The sequence below is a fragment of the Rhipicephalus microplus genome, chromosome 9, assembly GCF_043290135.1.
Source record: "Rhipicephalus microplus isolate Deutch F79 chromosome 9, USDA_Rmic, whole genome shotgun sequence".
Lineage (NCBI taxonomy): Eukaryota > Metazoa > Arthropoda > Arachnida > Ixodida > Ixodidae > Rhipicephalus > Rhipicephalus microplus.
The window spans coordinates 82,440,772-82,461,688 of NC_134708.1; the positions used below are offsets into that span (position 1 = coordinate 82,440,772).

The 20,917-nt window shown below is 44.5% G+C and overlaps 1 protein-coding gene across 2 annotated transcripts in view; it reads right to left on the reverse strand.

The window, feature by feature from the left end:
- r (carbamoyl-phosphate synthetase 2, aspartate transcarbamylase, and dihydroorotase rudimentary) overlaps window positions 1-20,917 on the reverse strand; it is a 147,241-nt gene that overhangs the window by 15,052 nt on the left and 111,272 nt on the right. For both annotated transcript variants that reach the window (XM_075873983.1, XM_075873984.1), the window contains 7 exons: window positions 20,567-20,675; window positions 19,435-19,805; window positions 12,143-12,284; window positions 10,313-10,383; window positions 7,415-7,540; window positions 4,988-5,143; window positions 2,665-2,766 (listed from right to left, as the gene is read on the reverse strand). In XM_075873983.1, the coding sequence (XP_075730098.1) occupies window positions 2,665-2,766; window positions 4,988-5,143; window positions 7,415-7,540; window positions 10,313-10,383; window positions 12,143-12,284; window positions 19,435-19,805; window positions 20,567-20,675 (1,077 nt within the window). The remainder of the gene's footprint in view (window positions 1-2,664; window positions 2,767-4,987; window positions 5,144-7,414; window positions 7,541-10,312; window positions 10,384-12,142; window positions 12,285-19,434; window positions 19,806-20,566; window positions 20,676-20,917) is intronic.

The following is a 20,917-nucleotide window of genomic DNA, read 5'->3' on the forward strand; positions in this document are numbered from 1 at the left end:
TGTCACTACTACATGTGCTTTAGGAGGCCTTGTTTGTCAGTCGTGTTCATCTCTCTACGGTGATTACTTATCACAACCGCAAAGCAAGTCAGCGTTCGCGCTGCGGTGCTACTACAAATGAGCTCATCTCTGCTTGCGACGAAGAAGCGGACGCAGTTTTCACTGCGGCCTCTGTCAGCCTGCCACGGATTACGCGGGCTCCTGCCTACACAACAGTACACAACAGAATTACCACGTAATGTCAAATCGCTTTACAGTGAACCTCAGATTAAAGATTTTTTTCAGTGTAATGACTTTTTTTGAAAATCCTGCTCCACATGTCCTCTGGCTTTATGTAAAAATATTTCACTATATATTTTAGAATACCGAATGTTTCAGAATGGTGTATCAAATTTTATCCCCCTTATATCTGCACAACACTTCAAGATAACGATAGTAAAAAGTTTCTTGCCGCTGCGCAAATAAGGGCAGCTTCGTACCTGCCATTATCATGATCATCATCAGTACGCCCACATATTTCTCCGTGCGCCTGCCCTATTCAAATCTGCGTTGTTCTCTATTGCCATAATCATCGCCTGGTATTTGTTTTTTGCGTCAGGCTTTGCCCCGCGGCTTTTATTTTTGTTGGGCAGCTTTATTTGCGTGCTTGTTACATGGCTGTTTTCCAGCTCTTGGCTGGAGGGTGAACGTTCAAGATGAGCTCTAGAAGCAGCATGCAAGGAAGGCTACAACAGTGAAAAATGCACCATGAGTGACCTATGGGTTGAAGTCCCCGATGATTACCTGTGCATACTTCCCTAACGCTTGAACACTATGCGCACTGTGATGACGAAGCATGCGCGTCAGCTCAGCTGACGACCGATAAAATCCATATCATTTGTCGTGATAAGCAAACTGTGACATGAGCAAAGACAACATTGAAACAGAGCACGTGAACCAACGCAAGGAATCGTATTTAATATTGATGCTTCGCAGAGTGTAATAAGAGTGCATATGCTTAAGCGTTTGTTTTTCAGCAGTCGAGCTGCCCCACATCAGGATAGATCGCGCTTTTCCTCAAATAAACGTGCACTGATCCTGAAATATTTTGCGTATGTTTCATGCGCTTCTCAGAACATGACGTGGTCGCGAATGTATACATAGCATAGGTAGGGAACTCACGTAGTTGTGTTTACAAACTTTGTGCAAGTTTATGTTACTTTCACTGAAACGACATTTCAGTGAAAACTAAATTATTTTTAGTGGTCCCTTGAGATTTGTTGTATGGAGAGTTCACTGTATTTGATACCGCAAGCTTTTCTAAGAGGCATGAGGAAACGTTTCATAAATTCTGGGAATTAACAACCTTATGTACAGTCAAATCTCGATAATTCAAACTCAAAGGGGCCCGAAAATGTGTTTGAATTAAAAGAAGTTCAAATTAATGAAAGCTAAATAAATGGAGGGCTCTCCATGCATCCATGCAGTGATGCATGTGCATTGAGCTAACACACGAGGGGGGAAGTTTTAGAAGACTTACATTTATTCACAAATCACAGGACATCCGTTATTGAAGTAATCGGTGATGCGCATCTGCACACGTTTGTCTTGCAGCGAGTCAATTTCGCACGCAGCTTGCAAAGCAATTCTACTTCGGCTTCAGCATCCTCTTGGCAAGAGAGGTTGCATGCGAAAATGTCCAGAGCTGACACTTTCTAAAGACGGCGATAACGACTGCTGCGTAGCAGAGCCTCCCGCTCTCTGCTACACAGCCGCAGCATGGCCAGCACGTGGCGAGAATGAAAGAGTGTATCCAGGCGAAGAGAATTTTAGAAAAAACTAACACTCCACGGCAGCTTTTTTTTTTTTTCTTGCTCTCTTCATGTGCGGGGTTGAAAGGAGAAGGGTCACGTGGCAGGGAAGGGAAAGGGGGAAGCGTGGCACCCGCACATAAAAGATTCCCCCCCCCCCCCAAGGCACAGAGCCGTGCTCCTGCAAGGGGCAAGGGCTGCAGAAGATAGTGCCTTTTTCGTTTCCTTCAACCACACCATCATTCAACCCAGCGACGCTTTACGCGGCAGGGACGAAAAGGGAGAAACGTGACACGGGCGCGTTGCAGATTGGCGTTTGAGAGACAGCAAACATTCCACCGCAGCCTTTTTTTTTCCTTTTCATTTCGCTCGCGGGTAGCGTTGAGGTGTCGCAGGTGCCGCGGCGGGATTGGCCAGGGTGTTGAGAGCATTTTCGGAGCGCCGTTTGTTTGAATTAACCGTCGGAAGTGGTTGGGCGTTCGAATTACCGGGCGTTTTCACCCATTGGAATACACATAGCCTTGACGGGACCTCATAGTGAATTCGAATTAACCGGAAGTTCGAATCCAGCGTGTTCGAAATCATGAGATTCGACTGTACAATATGAAATTGCACTGCGAACTTATCTTCTTCGTTGCACACGCTCTTGCACACAAAAATATATGGCTACCGCGAAAAATGTATCAACAAGGTTCCACTGTACTGCCAATAAATGGCAGGGCAGCAAATGAGGTAGGTTTATATTTCACTTTCAACTATAACAGAATTTGAAAGAGCACTGTGCAATATTGCAAAGTGGAAGAAAAAATAAATTTCTACTCTTTGAACAACATCGTGTGTGTTGTACTCCAGAATGAACACAAGGTGGTCGTACCTTCTCGTATTCCTCCTTGCTGCTGAAACGCTCCTTCTGAATCCTGGTCATGTACAGTACATCCGTGTCCGGCAGAGCTGCTTCCAGGCTCTCAAAGTTCTCCTGCTCAAAAGAATCCAGCAAGAGGTCCAGATTTACACCATGTGCGACCATGAAATACATACAAATTCTGCCGTAAAACAATGCATAAAAAAAAGAAGAGATTAGAAGAGTTGAAGCAGGCGTCAGTCTTTTGGAGCAACTTTGGGAGTATAAAAAATAGGGTTCTGGAGCAGCTTTGGAGCAGTAGAAGGGCGTTTTAGAGCAGCTCCGGAGCACAAAAGGCGTGTTTTGTAGCATAATTTAGTTATAGAGCAAATGTCTCGGGTCACACATCTCTGTTAATTAAAATTTTCACTTTCTCTTTGCTTTCTCACAAATATAAAAAAAATTTCAGTGGTTTTTACTAAGCATTCAAGTGCCAGATTTACCCCAAGTTGGTATATATATCAAGCCTTGCAACATCACAGCTGAAAGCATAGCAACTCAACAAAAAAACATAAGCAGTGCTCTAAACAGCTACAAGACCTCAGACGAATAAAAAAATTTTAACGTTAAAATGTTGCAATGTTCAAAATGTGATTAAAACACCACATACAACATGAGCAGCAACTTAAGACTAGAGATTAACTAATGTAACAAAAGTTAACTTCATACTAAATTAATTGGCCTTAATAACAATAAACGTAAAAACTTGTGTTCCAGTGAAGTGGCACAGCTGACATGAGAACTGCAAAAAAATAATTTAGATGGGCTCACCACGCCATTGCTAGGCAAATAAGTGAATTTGTTTTTATTAGGATACGAACTACATGGACACTTGACGGGCTTTCGCCGTCGCCGCCATGCTCCGCGTAAACTACAAGTTCGTAACATTCCCCACGCATCGTATGTTCTACTCGCGCGTAAAATTGCGCAAGCTGGGGTGGTGAGCGCTGCTCAAGCAGAGATTAAACGAGGCGGCCGATCTGCGTCGCTCGGAAGGTGCACGCGATAGAGCATCCCACGGCTTGTTAGACCATCCGTCATGTGCTGAGGCAAAGATGAAACACGCCGCTCGTTTTGAACGAGCATGAAAAAAGACATGGGGGAAAAAAGGGGGTGTTTGCGATAAGCTGGCGAGTGCGCTATCGGCAAGCATTAGCACGAGACTCGCAAATGGTTTTAAATGGTGCGCTCTCATCGGGAAGAGATTGTGAGTTAAGAGCATTTCTCCCTGGAGCGGCCGTACTTATTATCTTACACCAGCGTTTTGCAGTGTCGCAATGTCAGATCTAAATAAGTTAGCTTTCAACCTTCGTATTGTCATGGGGCAGTGATGTTGACAAAGGCAGCAGCCGCTGTTTTTATGAGTTAACATTATTTGGGCAAACCTGTGCACAGAAAACGATACGTCACTCTACAAGCAATACACGCTATAGACCGATAGGTGCTTGCCGTCGATAATCTGCCGAACAGCAACTGCGTCGGCACTTGTACATGTGCCATGGAAAATTCCGGCATTATCGCTAGCAACTGTGCAAGTTCTACAACAAACTCTACGCATTGTACGCGTAATCTTATTGGAAAGTTTGAAGATTATCTAAATTGTTTGCAGTCATTCCGGCACGGTTGGCACAAGGCAGCGTTACACGCTTAATGTTGCGGCAGGAAAAAAAAAAAAGAAAAGAAAAAAAAAAAGAAAAGCGTGCGGCGTTACCTTTACAGCATTACAAATTCTTGCTACTGCAGTCACCACTTCGCCTGTGAAACTGATTTTTTTTTTCTTTCAGTTCATATGGTTCGGCTAAGAGCTTTGCTGCTAAAAGATATATAGAGTCGCATAATGAGGTATGCACACAAACGCCACCTTAACAAAATTCATGCGTAAACCGAAATACGACGTGACCAAACTAATTTGATGTGGATGTGGTTGCGTCCTTTGTGTAGCCTACGTGTGTTGCTCGGTCGATGATAAAACTACTAAATTTGGCGCTGTGAACGCAACGTACAGTTTAGGCGCAGCACATCAGATTGGCGCAGAATGGTGCAAATGTCACAGCACTTCCACCCCTGCATTAGGATGAATAACGAAAACAGCAAGACATAACTGGCACAGTTTCACAAGAAACAGCAGCAGCAACTTAAAGTTAGAAGCAGTGCAATCTATCTTCACTTGCATAATGATCACACATTCTAAAAAACATTTACCCTTATGAGCGGTTCAATCAATATGAAACAAAATTTTCAATTTCGAAAGTGAAATAAGCGGCAGGTCGGCACAACACTTGAGCGATCCTCTCACCTGAGTGATTCCCTGCGCAGCCACGACATCTCGCACTGACTGTGGCATGCCCAGATTAGCTGGGGCCACGTACCGCAGTTGAACGTTGTAGTGGGTAAGAAGCCGTGCCAGGGAATGCACTGTGCGGCCATGCTTTAGGTCACCCACGAGTGTCACCTGCATCACATTTCCAAGCCACAACACACATACAGTCAAACCTCGTTATAACGAAGTTGAAGGGGGAGTCATAATTACTTTGTTATAACCATTAGTTCATTATAGACAATATCTATTTCTACCGGCAATTAGCCAGTAAGAGAGAATCAGAGAATGGTGCACACCAACGAATATCACAGTAGCCCGCGACGCAGAGAAAAACGGCCATCGAACGGCAGAAAATAGCAAAATAGCAAAGAACGATGGCCTTTACTTCCACCAAACTCAGCACAACAGCTGGCAGATCACTTCGCAGAAAAATAGTCCTTAATATTATTGACTCTGCCGACTCTTCCTCACGCGGATGACTGCTTTTTCAGCTGCAGCAGCTATTTCAAGTCCGTCCTCGCCGTCATCGTAAGCACTAAAGAAGCAGCACAGCAGGTCTGTCACATCCAGCGCTTGCATGGGCGTCGGCTTTGCCACCATTAGGCTCCGGGGTGTAAACTTATTCATCACTATCGTCATGCACGCCCATCACTGTGGGCCCAATTTGCGCATCTCCGGTTGTCGCTGCGTCAGCATCAGCATCGACATACATGCAGAAAGTGTCGCAGTCAGTCATAACGCCGGCGTCAAGGAGAGCGTCCCACGACGTCCCCTGGGCCTGGTCGCCTGTGAGACCCAGCGACATTGCGAAAATCTTCGGCCACTTTTTTTTTTTTTTTTCTCGACGGCTTTCGACATTGCCGACTTCTGCTTGAATGTTTATTTTTGTGCTTAGGTTTGCCGCTGCCATTGTCTATTTTGTGTCTAGCGGCAGAAACTGATAGAGGTGGTGTGGCTTTTTCACAACTAATGACAAGGACGACGCCACGATCTCCGCCGCCTGGCGGCGTGCAAGACCCAAGCGTGGTCTGTGGCCCCGGTGTGGAGCAGAACGGGAGAAGGAGGTCAGATGCGCGAGCGGGTCGAGGAGTTCTACAGGAAAGGGGAGACTGGCTCACGCGCACGCTCGCGGAGTTGCCGCAAAGGCGAGTCCATTAGTTCTCGAAGAAAAGGGAGGCAGGGAGACTCGCTCCCACACACGTGTTTGCAGACTTGGTAGGCCACTGTCTCACTGTCATGGGTTTAAATCCCAGTAGAGCCACGGAGAAAATTTTGCTCTAAGCCTTGGCAGTAGTGAAGTCGCAGGGATGCTATGACGAGAATAGCTCATGTATGTCGTCATCATCGTCAAACAAACAAAAAAGTTGGATAGGATGAACTTTTGAGCCCTTATCTGTAGCCACAGCTGAATATTGCAATATGGCACTACAAGTTTTCAGAACAAAGTTCTCGTGCCCATTCTTTTGTTCAACGTTGACTAGCCTCGCTTGTTGTCACCGAGAGAAAGAACACAGCAAAAGACGAAAGTGAATGCAGATTGCAGAGAGGGTGGCAAAAGGCAATGAGAAAACCAGATTGCGATAAATACTATAAGATGGGGCCAGAGTGGTGAGTGGGGTATGGGATTATTGTAGGGAGTAGCTGCTTTGAATATTTTAATTAATATACCTGTATTCAAATTTGTTTCAACTTGAATTTGAATAGCTGAAAATTTCAAAGCATTCAAAATGAACAAATAGGTAGTTGTATATTGATCTGCCTGTAACCTCCTGTAAAGGTGGTGCCACTTGTTAGAGAGACGCTAAGCCACGAAAGCACCTACACAAATGTGTAATAGTCTGCATGTAACCTCCTGTAAAGATGGTTTCGCCACTGTAATACAGCACTAAGCCATGAAAACACCTATCCAGGCATGATCCGCACTGCCATGAAGCCCCACTTCAAGGTTTCAATAAGCAAACATATTACCCTCACATCCATTATTATTATTTTTTCTATTAGTTTAAAAGCTTGTTGTACTCGCTTATATGCTCTAAGTACAGTGAACTATAAAATGTAACATATTTTGCAGCTTATCCCCTGCATTGGACCGGAACTTAAATCATGCTACTATTCAAAGTTCCACTTCTTTTGGGCCAAAAGGAACGGCCTTTACACAGGCCTTGTTTTAATTTTAAAAAGGTATTGTGCCAGTTACTTGGGTAATGACGAATACTTTTATTTTTATCTTTATAATATGCGATATGTACTAGTCAATGTCTATTTGCAATTATTCGGTTATTCGCTTTGAATACACTTCAAACCTAATATTCACTATTTGCACAAGCCTACAAATGCAAATTAGGGAAGTAAAAATCGGTGAACGTTTACAGCAACTGAAAAAAATTATGCTGGTGACCTTACCGTAAGGTTGTTGACTGTGCCAATCTCTTCCCGGATGGTGTAGACGTCGAGGAGTGCCTGCGTTGGGTGCTCGCCAATGCCATCACCAGCGTTGATCACAGGCTTGCGGCAATGCTTTGAGGCACGCTGTGAGAAATGAACTAAAACTTACACTCTATCTCATACATAGCAGACAGTGCTACAGAGGTTAGCGAGGCACCTCTCCTAACTAACACTCGCAAACGAGCTCCACACATGTACCAATTCATGATATGCGTGGGTATCATTGCAAATAACATAAGGTATGATACTTCTAAGCTGTCAAACACGGCAGTTGAAGCACTGCAGGTCTCAACCTATTTTGACGTACTAAGTGGAATACATAATGTGTTTCCACAGTCCTCAGTGCAATTCAAGTTTCAAAGAGGACAGAACTGCTTAAAGATAAAGTAGCCTCAGCACAACTCTGGTCAAGAAAGAACACGAGATGAAAGCATCCTTCCTGAGAGTATCAGTTTGCAATAAATTGCATGAACTGTTTATCAAGTAACAAGCCATGCATCAAGTCCAGTGAACATTTGTTAACCAAGCTCATATGCCTTGAAATGTCGGTTAAATAAATTTTTCTTGCAACACAATCTGGACAACTCAAAATTTTGATGGAAAAAGCACCCTAAGAGGTCATTCCGCTAAGGTGTGTCGTCTTAACATCATCAAAAGAGGAGAAACAAAATTCTGCATAGCAACCTGGCTGTGGTGAGGCAAACCTACACTCTTAAGTCGGGCTCCACAAACCGGCACTCACAACTTATTTATTTTTTTCCCTCTTTTCTGTAAATCACACTTGTGAGCACTTGCTCTGCTGCCAGCCAATTTATTGTGGCTTCACGCCGCAGGGGTTACATGACCTTCACATTTACAGTAACACCTCATTAACTTGAACTTGTATATCTCGAAAAATCGGATAAGTCAATTTTCCATAGCACCAAACATTTTCCTATATGTCCCATGTATATTTTCCCCTTTATCTCAAAGTATTTTTGGGTTGGATTGAGAATAACCTGAAATCTTGACTGAGAGTGGAACGAAAATTCCGCCGCCGGACCATTTCACAAGATTCATGCGATGCTGCCAGGCCTGAAGTCCATCAATATTTTTTTTCTTATTTAGCCGCACCTGTCACTTCGTCGACGCTTTCCTCGAACGCAAAGCCCGCAAAGTCTCTGCCCAATGACGTCACATATCAACTTAGTCAAGCAACCCTGTGGCACGTCATGTGATACATGCGCTAAGCAGGGAGGCCCTCTGCCCACGCTTCGCATAGTTTGTCTCGTTCGTTTTGTGCAGCGCAGATGATTTTCCCTGAGGTGTGATTTCCATTTATCTGCGCAAACCACGCGATATGAATTTTTCACCGACTGAGTGCTGTTCTCGTGATTTCCCCTGAGCTGTGATTTCCGTTGATCTGTGCAAACTGAGCGGTACAGATTTTTCGCTGACTGCGAGGAGCGGCAACTTAGTGTGAGTGTCGCAAGCATGGTGTGAAAGTATCGCAACGGCTACTAACGTAGGGGACGGCAGAGACGACGGCGATGACGAACCAACTCAAGGAGTGCCGACATTTTACGAGACTAGAAATTTGCTGCGCTTGCTTCAATATAAGGTGGAGTGCAGCGGTGAGGAAGATCGACTGATGCAGTGTGTCAAGCAGCTGGAGGATGCCTGCCTAAGCCCGAGCACGACCGCAAAGCAGACAACTATTAGACAGTTTTTCTCAAATAGCAGTGCGGCAAAATTTAGCCGGTTAATGTCTCCAGTGCATTAGTATTGTCTTTCTCTTTGAAACCTGCACGAGAATAAAGATTAGGAACTGCTGCTGAAAAGTCGGTAAGTAGTAGTGATTTTTCTGAAAAGCGCTCATTTTTTCCGGCGATTAGCGCAACTTTGCCCATTTCGAAAATCCGTTTATCTCGAATTTTTTTTTTGGTTGTTACAACTTCGAGTTAACGAGGCAGTACTGCATTTCCTATTTTACCCTTTTCGTTCGGGATGTCAGTTGAGCATCAAGCATTCGCAGTATGACTGGCACTTTTGAGCAGGTTAGCCCACGGTTCGCTGGTAAGATTATGCCTTCATAAAGATGCTTACTTCAACGTTAATGCATAAGCACAGATAAGAACATTGACAGTGAGCCATAAACATGTCGAACACTAGCATCAGCAAGACACACGAGTGCTGTCTTGGCACAGTACCAGTAACAATGCTTGCCAGTACCGATAAAAATGCTGCCGGTAACAGGCAAGGTGCAAGTTACTGAGGTACACAAAATTTGTTATTACTGACAGCCTTCCTGAAAGCCTTTAAAAATGGGCTTCATTTTTGAGATTACACTTATTTTGGAACATCATTTATCTAAATTTTTTTTTTATTACAAGAGAACCCCTTTATAAAAGACAAGTGCCAGAGGGAAGGGCTTGTTCCTTTTATGATGCATCTTTTAAAAGCAGGATTCCACATTCTCCTCATCTGGTTTACATATCCCTATTTCTGTGTTGCACAATAGTGTCTCTTGTAAGCAGGGTACCACGTATGCATTTTCTTATTAGCTCTTATACCCAGTTGTCTCTTATATCAGAGTCTGTTATAAAGGGGATCTGGCTGTACTCGTTTGTCCGCTACATCGGTGCGGTTTATAAAGGAGACCAACTGCATTCGTTTTTTAGTTGATAGGGTATTCTTGTCCAGCTACTCGCACTGGGTTGGTCAGGCTAGACACAAGTTACGAGCTGAAACACCCTCCATAGAAAAGTAACACGACAACAAGGACATGCATGCCTTAAATTTTTTTTTTTATTGAGAAATGAATACGAGAGATTATGTGCCGTCACGGTATATTGAAAAGGAAAACAGTATTCTTACCATAACAGCTCCAGGTTGTGGATGCCTCAGCACCACCACGTCGCTGTAATTTGACATGACAGTAATGGTGTCTGTGGAAAAAGAATGGCCGAGAAAAACCAATGCTTTCAGAAGGAGGGTGAGGCAGTCAGTTTAACACGTGAAACATCAAGCAGGGCAGCAGGCGATTCCGAGAGCCATGTTGGTACATCTTTGCGAAAAATTGACCACCGAACAAGAGGGGACATGCTAAGGACCACAACATAACATGAATTAGTGGGGCGGCAATTAATTTGCTCCTGTAGCTCATGCAAATTATTTAGTGCATACGTGCTGCACAAACCATATTTGCACAATTGTTGGTTGACATGTTTCGAAACTCGTACTACATGTACCCTTAGTAAAGGCAAGAGAAATGGGAAAGCTGGAGACATCACGATGTGGTTACTGATTTGTGTTTGCTTTCGGGCTCTACCTATCGCAAATGGATATTCTGGCCATTTCAATGGAAAGCTTTTCAACTTCTTATTATCTTTTACTGTGCACACCATAGAGTTATTACATATGGCATGCGTGGCATGACCTGTATGCCTCAATGGAAAGCGTATGGCATACATGGCTCTTGTGGGTGTGTCAGTAAGAGCTGCTGTCCTGATAAGCACCAGTAGTCTATGGCAAACAGTGCTGATTTGCTCAGAGGCTGTCGGTAATTTATGAAAGAGCCTCACCTTTTGCCTCTTTGGAACATTTGTTTCAACTAGAGCTATTCAATCATATGAGTTGCAAAGCTCCTCATACACTCCATGTATCGAAATTCGGACACGACATGTAACTAAATTTGGACACGTCAACAGAGCAGAAAACAAAACGGAATGGTAGCCACCCTGCCGCCGGCGCAACATGCACCCGCAACTAGCGTGCACCGCCGTCCGACGCTGCATTTTTGTCTTCAAATTTGTCGCAGTGTACTTCACTGAACATCTGCTGCACAGGGAACAATCAGCCGGTACGCTAGCTAAACAGCCAGTTGTAAAACTTAGTTGGTAGAGCATGCACTGGAGCATAGGTACCGAGCAGCTGGACTACACTTCAGCGTCGATGCATGAGCATTCGTTATGGAAGAAAACAAGAAAAGCTTTGGGCTACAAAAAGTTTGTCATGCATTTCACAGGCCAAAACAAAGGCAGTTCACCCTTGTGAAGAGAGAAGTTCTCGAATAGGTTTAGAGGCCGTTATACTGTATGGGCAGATGAAATTAGGTTGTTTGCGGGTATAAAGTGGCAGGAGCAAGCACAGGCCGAGTTGACTGGCGAAACATGGTAGAGGCCTCTGTCTTGCAGTGGGTGTGGTCAGGCTGATGATGAAGATGATACTGTATGGTGAAGTAGCCCACTTTTTACAGAGACTACAGGACCAGGAGGACATGGCACTGGTATATAGGCTCCATAGTCCTGCCACTGAGTTTAAAGCCAGTAACCGTTGGACGTAACGATAATTGTTGAGGTTTAACCTCCCAAAACCGCGATGTGATCATGAAAGACGCCGTAGTGGAGGTTCTTAAACGTGCGCCTGAATCTACGCACACGGGCCTCAAGCATTTTACTTCCTTCGAAAATGCAGCCACTGCGGCTGGGATTCGATTCCACGAGGCCGTTGGACAGTGAGTTTCTTAATACAGCCAAGCAAAACTTTTGCTGTTATAACTCCCATGACTTTTTTTTTTTTTTTTTCCTCCCGCGCAATGAACCCTTCCCCCAAATTGGCGTCAACTTTTCTGAGGAGAAAAAAAAGTGGGTTCATTGCGTGAGTGAATACGGTAACAAAGGCCGGTTGGAAACAGTCATTTGATACCTTCGAGTGACTCGCCCTTCTGCGTCGACGACGTGGCCTGGTCCATGTAGATCACCGAGCCTCCTAGCCGCTGCATGGCTGCGGCAAAGCTGCAAGATGTCCGCGTGCTCACCTCGTAAAACACAGAGGCCATCACCTTGCCCTGGTCGAAGGTTGAAAGGGAAACACGGTCTCGTAAATGTCCAGACTGTCATTTATATCAGTAAATCAATAAAAAGTACTCAAAATAAACAAGAAAACTTCCAAAACAATAATAATGAGAACTGACAGACAATTATGTCAAAGGAAGTATTATTAGAAGTAATTATAATGTAAAGGTGAAGAAAGAAAAGTTGATGATAAGATAACTTATCAGAATAGGGACCAAGAGCTCCTCAAGCTACCCAGAGCAGCTTTTTTCTTGGCCCCTACCATCGTAAAAAATTTTTACAATGTAAATAAAGAATGAAATGGGATAGAACTTGCCATAGGTAGAGCCAAACCCGCGACCTTATAATTACGCGTTCTATGCTCTAGAAACTGAGCTACCACGGGGGCTATCCCCCCATCAACTTTATTGGGTATGTATGTGCTTGTACAACAAATTTGTACAGAGCGTGCCCCTGGCCACCTCTTCTTTTTCGCCTCCGAACTCCAGCTTCAATCTGTTTTCTACACACGGCACTAAGATACTTCGATACATTTGTTGTACATTGGAACTGCAATGAAGTGCCGCTAGTGAATGCTTGAAATAGAGTTTTCCTTCAAGTATAAATCCTGTGAGTAAATGTTCTTACATGGTAGTGTTAACGCCTTAAAGAGGTACTAACACCTCTTTTTTTTAGTAAAGGTGAGTTTACTGTGTCATACAAATTTGTATACAGAGACAGCTCTGAGCAAGTATGACGCTCAGCAAATGCAGATAAGGTATTGTCACGGGCTAAATAGATGCCTGAGGATGATGACGACGAAGTGCTGAACGGGAACGTGCTCGGACTGCAGCAGTGTCGTACGCATTAGCTCGCCAGTATATTCGCCAGTACGCATTTGCTCACCAGTGTATACTTTATTCCCTGTAACAGTATTTTATTTTGATAATAAAGTAAATTTTCTCGTGGCCACCAACCAATACGTGATCCTACTGCTGTGCCAAATGCGCCAAAGTGCACTACATTAGATTTACTGCGTCATCCTGATAATATAAATGGGAATTGCGCCAAAGTCGGATTTGAGAGCGTCTCTCCCACCTTTTTCTTTCTATCTTCTTTCCTTGCTGTCCTGTCTTCTAATCATTTCAGTTGCTTCCCAGTTTTCGTAGGCGACCCGGGTTAACCTTGTGTTCTATATCCAGCCTTGGATATGATATATTGGGTTATAGCAGCTATGTATAGCTGGCATCTACTTGTGTTACCCGAACATTGTAGTATCCCCTTGTTGGGCTGAATGGTGGGGTGCTACCATAGCTGCTGAATCATCACACATTTCATGGGTACTCCCTTTCCTCCACTTTGTGATCACTCTCTCAAAAGAGTGCGCACCGAAGTGACATCAAGCTTTTTCCCGTCGTACAAAGACAATTTCCCCCCTTATCATGTAATCCACAGCAAGCAAACAAACAAGCCAGCGAGATGTGTCTCGCCTTTCCTTGGTGCCAAATGCCTCTGAGAAAAACTAGGACCAGGATATAAAATTGGTAAAGTGCCAAGCAGCGGAGAGCTTCGTGAGATATTTTGTAAATCCCAACATGAGAAACTTGCCAGACGTGAGAAATTCAGAGATATCTCTATAACTGTGACGGCGCACAAACCAATGAATACGATTCGTGGTGTAGTGACAGACAATGACCTCATTACATTGAGTGTATTCCCAGGCAGGATCATTGAACGGATGGAAAGAGCAAAATGCGATTATAGTTAAGGGGGGACACTGTACTTGAGACAAAATGTCAGATATTTTCATGCGTTTGTAAAGAAAATTCACAGTGTGATTGAGTTTTTGATGCTGATTTCAAGAATGCAATTACTGTTCCTCTAAGCCAATTAGTTTTCGAGATATCTTAAAATTAATTACCTATTGTTTGCCAGTATAATGAGTCAGGAAATTTGCATTGCAGAGCTACTATTGGCACATGCCAGTATACTAAAGAACGTAAGCTACACAACAGTAGGAGTGCTTTTTTTATTTGATAATTTTAGCAAGGTTTGTCGCACCTTACACTTCAGTGTTGCAGACACGCCTACTTTATGCTCCAATTTCTGGCAAAAACTAAATTTTTAGAAGATATTAATCAAAAATTCACACCTACCATTGTGTAAACTGAAGATACAGCTACATGTCACAACAAAAATGACAGTCCTAGCTGCTCTGGAGGCAGAGATATCTTTTAGACAAGTTTGCAACTGCAGCAAAATTTGAATCCTGAGAAATCATGCAAAAAGACAAGTCCAATTTGGGCAGACAGTAGCATGGAAAAGCTGTTTATTTACAATGATTTGCAAATTCAGCTTTCTCAGTAGGCGCCAGGCATGTAGTCCTGTTTTGTGTCACCTAAATGGCGTTTTTTCAATGCCCGCTGCATGTTTTCCGCAGAGGCACACTTGCGAGCTGATGCGGTGGCCTTGGGCTCGTCTGCCAACTAGGCCGCTTACCTGTTCGGTGACGCCTATGTGCGACAAATGTGCCTATGTGCGACAAATGTGCGTGCATAATCTGCTATCCGTCCTATAACAAAGCAGTTTTCGGGCTTGTCCAGATTGAGTTGTTGATGTCGCAGACCGAACTCGTGCCCTCGCTCATCAATTTCAAGGCTCCAAGAGCAGCGAGGTGTTAGTTTCCGATTCACGTAATATTGCCACTTTCGAGTGGAGGCCACAGTGCAATCTGTTCATCGTTGCGAATTCGTCGTTACAAGCACTCTACCTGTTGCCAGTAGCCTTCGTTGCATGGGCGGCGAGCACGTTCACTGTAAACGGATTGATTTTCTGCTGTTTGCCGACGCGTGGCGAACTCCACTCTAGCGACCCGTCATGCAGTTCACGTCAAATGGGGGGAACCTGCGGCATCGGCGTGTTTAGCGATAAGACTGCGCTTCCGTTCCATCGTTGCAAAGATTGCTATCTCTCGTAGCTTCACTTTTGCTTTTTTACTTGCCGTTCTGTAACTGTTGAAGCTCCAAAACACTGGCACTTTCAGTGACGTTGTTGACAACCGACAGGCTCGTACGTTAGGCTCGTACGTGAGTTAGGCCTACACCAGGGACTCGGCGACCACCGTTGAACGCAGCGAGTTTGCTATCTTCTCTGTCTTGAGTGATAGCGGGGTTTTTGAAGTTTACAGCGAACAAACGATTGTTACACCCGCTTCACAAATTAGTGCGCCGAGGAACTTCTTTACTGCGGCAGGCAGTCGACAGCACCATGACAAAATGGCACATGTCCGTGCACGTCGCGATGAAAAAGCAGACGCCGGAAACACCACTTGGCCAATCGGGTGCTGGGTTCCTGGCCATAGGGGCATTGAAGGCAATGTTCTTGCTGACAGAATGGCTACTACCATAGGAACAGAATCTATAAAACTTTCTGTAGGTCTTCCTGCCTTAGATCTTAAAACATTTGTGCGTAGAAAGGTGTAGGACTACTGGAAGCAATTGTGGAATACTAGGGCTTCGAACAAACTTCAACTAGTCAAACCACAAATAGGAAAGTAGCCTCCTTGTAGTAAAGTGCAACGCATTGAGGTCACGCTCTGCCGACTAAGAATAGGCCATACATACGATACGTGACGAGCAGCGATTGCTTAGTGGTTAGAGCATCCGCCTCGCATGCAAAAGGTCCGTGGTTTAAATCCCGGTGCCGCGCAGCTCCCAACCGGATAAAAAAAAATCCGCATGGTGATGGAACTGCATTACGAGGCCTGGGGTGCAGCCTCACCGGTAACCACCGCCGGGAACGCACTCCCCCACCAGAGAAGGATTGGCCACCCTGGTGCAGTATCTGGCAACTACCTCCCACATGCATACGTCAAATAACTCACGGCCCTCAGTCCCCAGCAGCTGCGAATCAACTGACCACGGCGGCGGTCAGATCTGCAACGCAGCAGAGAGTGCTAAGAATCTCTGGATCCGGACAGGCCGCCATTGGAACCTGAACTTGGCAACGTTTAACGCTAGAACCTTATCTAGTGAGGGAAGTCTAGCTGTACTATTCGAGGAGCTAGAAGGTGTTAAATGGGATATAATAGGGCTCAGTGTGGTTAGGAGGACAGATGACACCTATACAGTGCTACAGAATGGGCAATTCTTTTGCTATTGGGGCTTGGCTGACAGAAAAGAACTGGGAGTGGGGTTCTTAATTCACAGAAACTTAGCTGGCAACATAGAGGAATACTATAGCAATAATGAAAGGGTAGTAGGTATCGTAATTAAACTGAATAAGAGATACAAGATGAAGGTGGTACAGGCTTACGCGCCTACATCCAGTCATGATGACGCTTCAGTTGAAAACTTCTAAAAACACAGTATACAATACTGATGGGAGACTTTAATGCAAAGGTAGGGAAGAAACAGGCTGGAGACCAGGCAGTAGGAGATTATGGCATCGGTACTAGAAACACCAGAGGAGAGCTACTAGTAGAATTCGCAGAATGCAATAATTTACGGATTTTGAATACCTTCCACTGAAAACGAGGAAACCGCAAGTGGACATGGAGGAGCCCTAATGGCGAAAATAAGAACGAAATAGACTTTATAATGAGTGCACACCCAGGCATCGTGCAGGATGTGGAAGTGGTTGGCAAGGTACGATGCAGTGACCATAGATTGGTACGGTCTCGAATTCGCCTAGACTTGAGGAAGGAATGACAGAAACTGATACGCAAGAAGCCAATCAATGAGCTAGCACTGAGAGGGAAAGTACAGGAATTCAGAGTCTCGCTTCAGAACGAGTACTCGGCTCTTAGTGTGGAAACCAACCTTAGCACAGATACAATGAATGATAATCTGACAAGTATCATTACGGAGTGTGCAGTGAAAGTTGGAGGCAGGGTAGTTAGACAGGACACTGGCAAGCTTTCCCAGGAAACGAAGAATCTCATTAAGAAGCGTCAAATCATGAAAGTCTCAAGTACAACAGACAAAATAGAACTGGCAGAGCTTTCTGATTAATAGGCGTAAAGTGTCCGATGTAAGAAGGTATAACATGGAGAGAATTGAACACGCTCTGAAAAACGAAGGAAGCGTCAAAGCAGTGGAGAGGAAACTTGGGATAGGCGAAAATCGGATGTATGCACTAAGGGACAAAGAAGGCAAAATAACTACCAATACGGTTAGGATAGTTAAGATAGCGGAGGAGTTTTACAGAGATCTGTACAGTAGCCGGGACAACCATGACTTCAATACTAAAAGAACTAGCAGTAACCCAGATGACACCCCACCACTAATGATAGAAGTCAGAAAAGCTTTGGAGAGCATGCAAAGAGGCAAAGCTGCTGGTGAGGATCAGGTAACATCAGATCTGCTGAAATATGGAGGACAGATTGTGTTGGAAAAACTAGCCACCCTGTTTACGAGGTGTCACCTGACGGGAAGAGTACCAGTGTCTTGGAAGAACACTAACATCATCTTAATACATAAGAAAGGAGATGACAAGGACTTGAAGAATTACAGGCCAATTAGCTTGCTCTATGTAGTACACAAGCTATTTACAAAGATAATTGCTAACAGAGTAAAGCAAAGGAACAAGCAGGATTTCGAACAGGCTACTCAACAATCGACCACATTCATACTATCAATCAGGTAATAGAGAAATGCTCAGAATATAACCAACCAATATACATAGCCTTCATAGATTACGAGAAGGCGTTTGATTCAGTAGAAATATCAGCCGTCATGCAGACACTGCGGAATCAGGGCGTCGATGAAGTATATATAAACATCCTGGAAGAAATCTACAGGGGATCAAATGCTATCATTGTGCTTCATAAAAAAAGCAACAGAATACCAATCAAGAAGGGTGTAAGGTAGGGGGACACAATCTCCCCAATGCTATTTACCGCGTGCTCACAGGAGGTTTTCAGAAGCCTAGAATGGGAACAGTTAGGGATAAGAGTTAATGGAGAGTACCTTAGTAACCTGCGCTTCGCCAATGACATTGCATTGCTGAGTAACTCAGGGGACGAATTGCAAAGCATGATTATGGAGTTAGACAAGGAGAGCAGAGAGGTGGGTCTTAAAAATAATCTGCAGAAAACGAAAGTAATGTACAACAACCCCAGAAAAGAGCAGCGCTTCGAGATAGGTAATAGTGCACTTCAAATTGTAAAAGACTATGTCTACTTAGGGCAGGTAATAACCGCGGAGCCGAACCACAAGATTGAAGTAACTAGAAGAATAAGAATGGGCTGGAGCACATTTGGCAAGCACTCTCAAATTATGACAGGTAGATTGCCACTATCCCTCAAGAGAAAGGTATATAACAGCTGTATCTTGCCAGTACTTAGCTACAGGGCAGAAACCCGGAGACTTACAAAGAGGGCTCAGCTTAAACTGAGGACGACGCAGCGAGCAATGGAAAGAAAAATGGTAGGTGTAACCTTAAGAGACAAGAAGAGAGCAGAGTGGATTAGGGGACAATGAGGGTTAAGGATATCATTGCTGATATCAAGAAGAAGAAATAGACATGGACCGGGCATGTAGCGCGTAGACAGGATAACCGCTGGTCGTTAAGGGTAACTAACTGGATTCCCAGAGAAGGCAAGCGGGTTAGGGGGAGACAGAAGGTTAGGTGGGCAGATGAGATTAAGAAGTTTGCGGGTATAAATTGGCAGCAGCAAGCACAGGATCGGGTTAACTGGTGGAACATGGGAGAGGCCTTTGTCCTGCAGTGAACGTAGTCAGGCTGATAATAATGATGATGTGCTTTAAACGAGGGAGCGTCAGTCAGTGCCACCCGTTGCCATTGCGCCAAGTCTGGGACACTCATTTTTTGGCTATTGGCGACACGTAGCACGTTATCTTATAACATGCTTCACAATCCAGGAGGAGGAATTGGTCGTACAAAGCAGTGCTGAATCTCTATGCTGGAACAAGACATTGAAACGACAGCTGTCATAACATTTCTTGTGACCTTGCCGATTGTCTTATGTGATGAGGAAAGCAAGTTGCTGACATTTGTCAAGCCTCTGGCAACGTATTAGGAGAAATAACAACAGAACAGGGAATAAACAGGGAGTGGTATGGCCCAAAACCTGTTAAAACAGTTGAACACTAAAACCGGTTAATGCCGCGGGTGAGCATAACTGCAGCGAGTGCTACCTGCCTTGAGCACGTGATCGAGAGGGCGGTCCTTCTGCACAAACACGCTGAAGGCATGCGCCAAGTTGAACAGCGAGTGCATCTGGTCCTTGGAGAACATGTCGGCAGTCAGGATGTGCCTGCCATGCAGCGCATTGGGGATGTCTGGGAGGTTCCACGAGAGGGACCCCGTTCCCGCCGGCGTCCCGGCTCCGCCACTGCTCATCAGTGGACTGATGCTGCGTAGCGTTGACATAGCCGCTGGTGCAGCTGCGGTGCCCAATCGTGACCCTGACGCTGCTTCTTCAGACGAGCCCGCCGCCGCAGCAGCCGCGCTTGTTGGCACCATCAGTTTATCTGGGAGACCCAACTCCTGGAACATCTTGTTGTACATTTCTGTCGAATCAAGAAAAATAATAATAATAAAGGTTTAAGAACAATAATTGTTGAGGTATTACATCCTAAAACTGTACGATCATGAGTGACGCTACAGTGGAGGGCTCTGGAAATATCAACCATCCAGAGTTCTTTAACCTTCACCTAAGTGTTAGCACATAGGCCTCTAATGTTTTTGCAACCACCAAACAGTCGCTGTAAAAGTCAAGATTGCATCTCATGACCTTTGGGTAAGCAGTCAAGTATCATCACCACTACAGACCATTTTGGCGAGCTTGTGAGAATTTTTAAAATGCTTGAATATTTGCAAGATCCCAAAGATATACCTTCCCATAATGAAGATTTGCATAATGTCTGTCCTCGTAATACTGTGGCAACACCTTATTACTGTCTTAACAATACGTCCTCCATATGGTTCCTTATTTATCGCAAAAATTATTTTGCAAACACTTCAAATGGGATGCTGGCTTATGTTGAAACTAATCAGTTCCCTAGCACCTCTTGCAACTCACTCAATTATTTAAAAGCCTGAGTCCGCATAAACTAACTCATCCTTTGCACAAGCCCTATTAATAGATAATAACAGTATGCTGTCGTGATTACACTGTGCAAGAACCATTCAAGTTGCTAGTTCAAAATTGCAATTGTGATAACGCTGGCTCTGCTGACTCTGACATTGGACTCTCGAATACATGTGGCTATAGCCTTGCATTCGATTGCACCATGTGGGTAGTTATGGCAACAGTTTCTTAACATCATACCTGTGGTTAGAGACTTGACCGAGTGCCGCCAGTGACCTGGCTTCCCCACTGTAGCGCCTGCCACACTGAATGTCTCGGAAACGCCGGGGCTTCCCTTTTCAGTTAGTGCCTGAAAAAAAAACAGAAAACGACCAGCCCCCCTGCTTTAAAACACCTTTAGAGTGAAGCCCCAGCCAACTTAACACAGACTATATTAATGTTTTCTTCAATGAAACAATGTGGCAGCATAGATACAATTTTGAAGGACATTTAATGTCCCTTAAAACTGTATCATTGCTGCCACAATTTATGCCAGAGTGAAAGCTCAATGCACAACATCTAAAATGGCAATATTATTAACAGCAGTGCCCT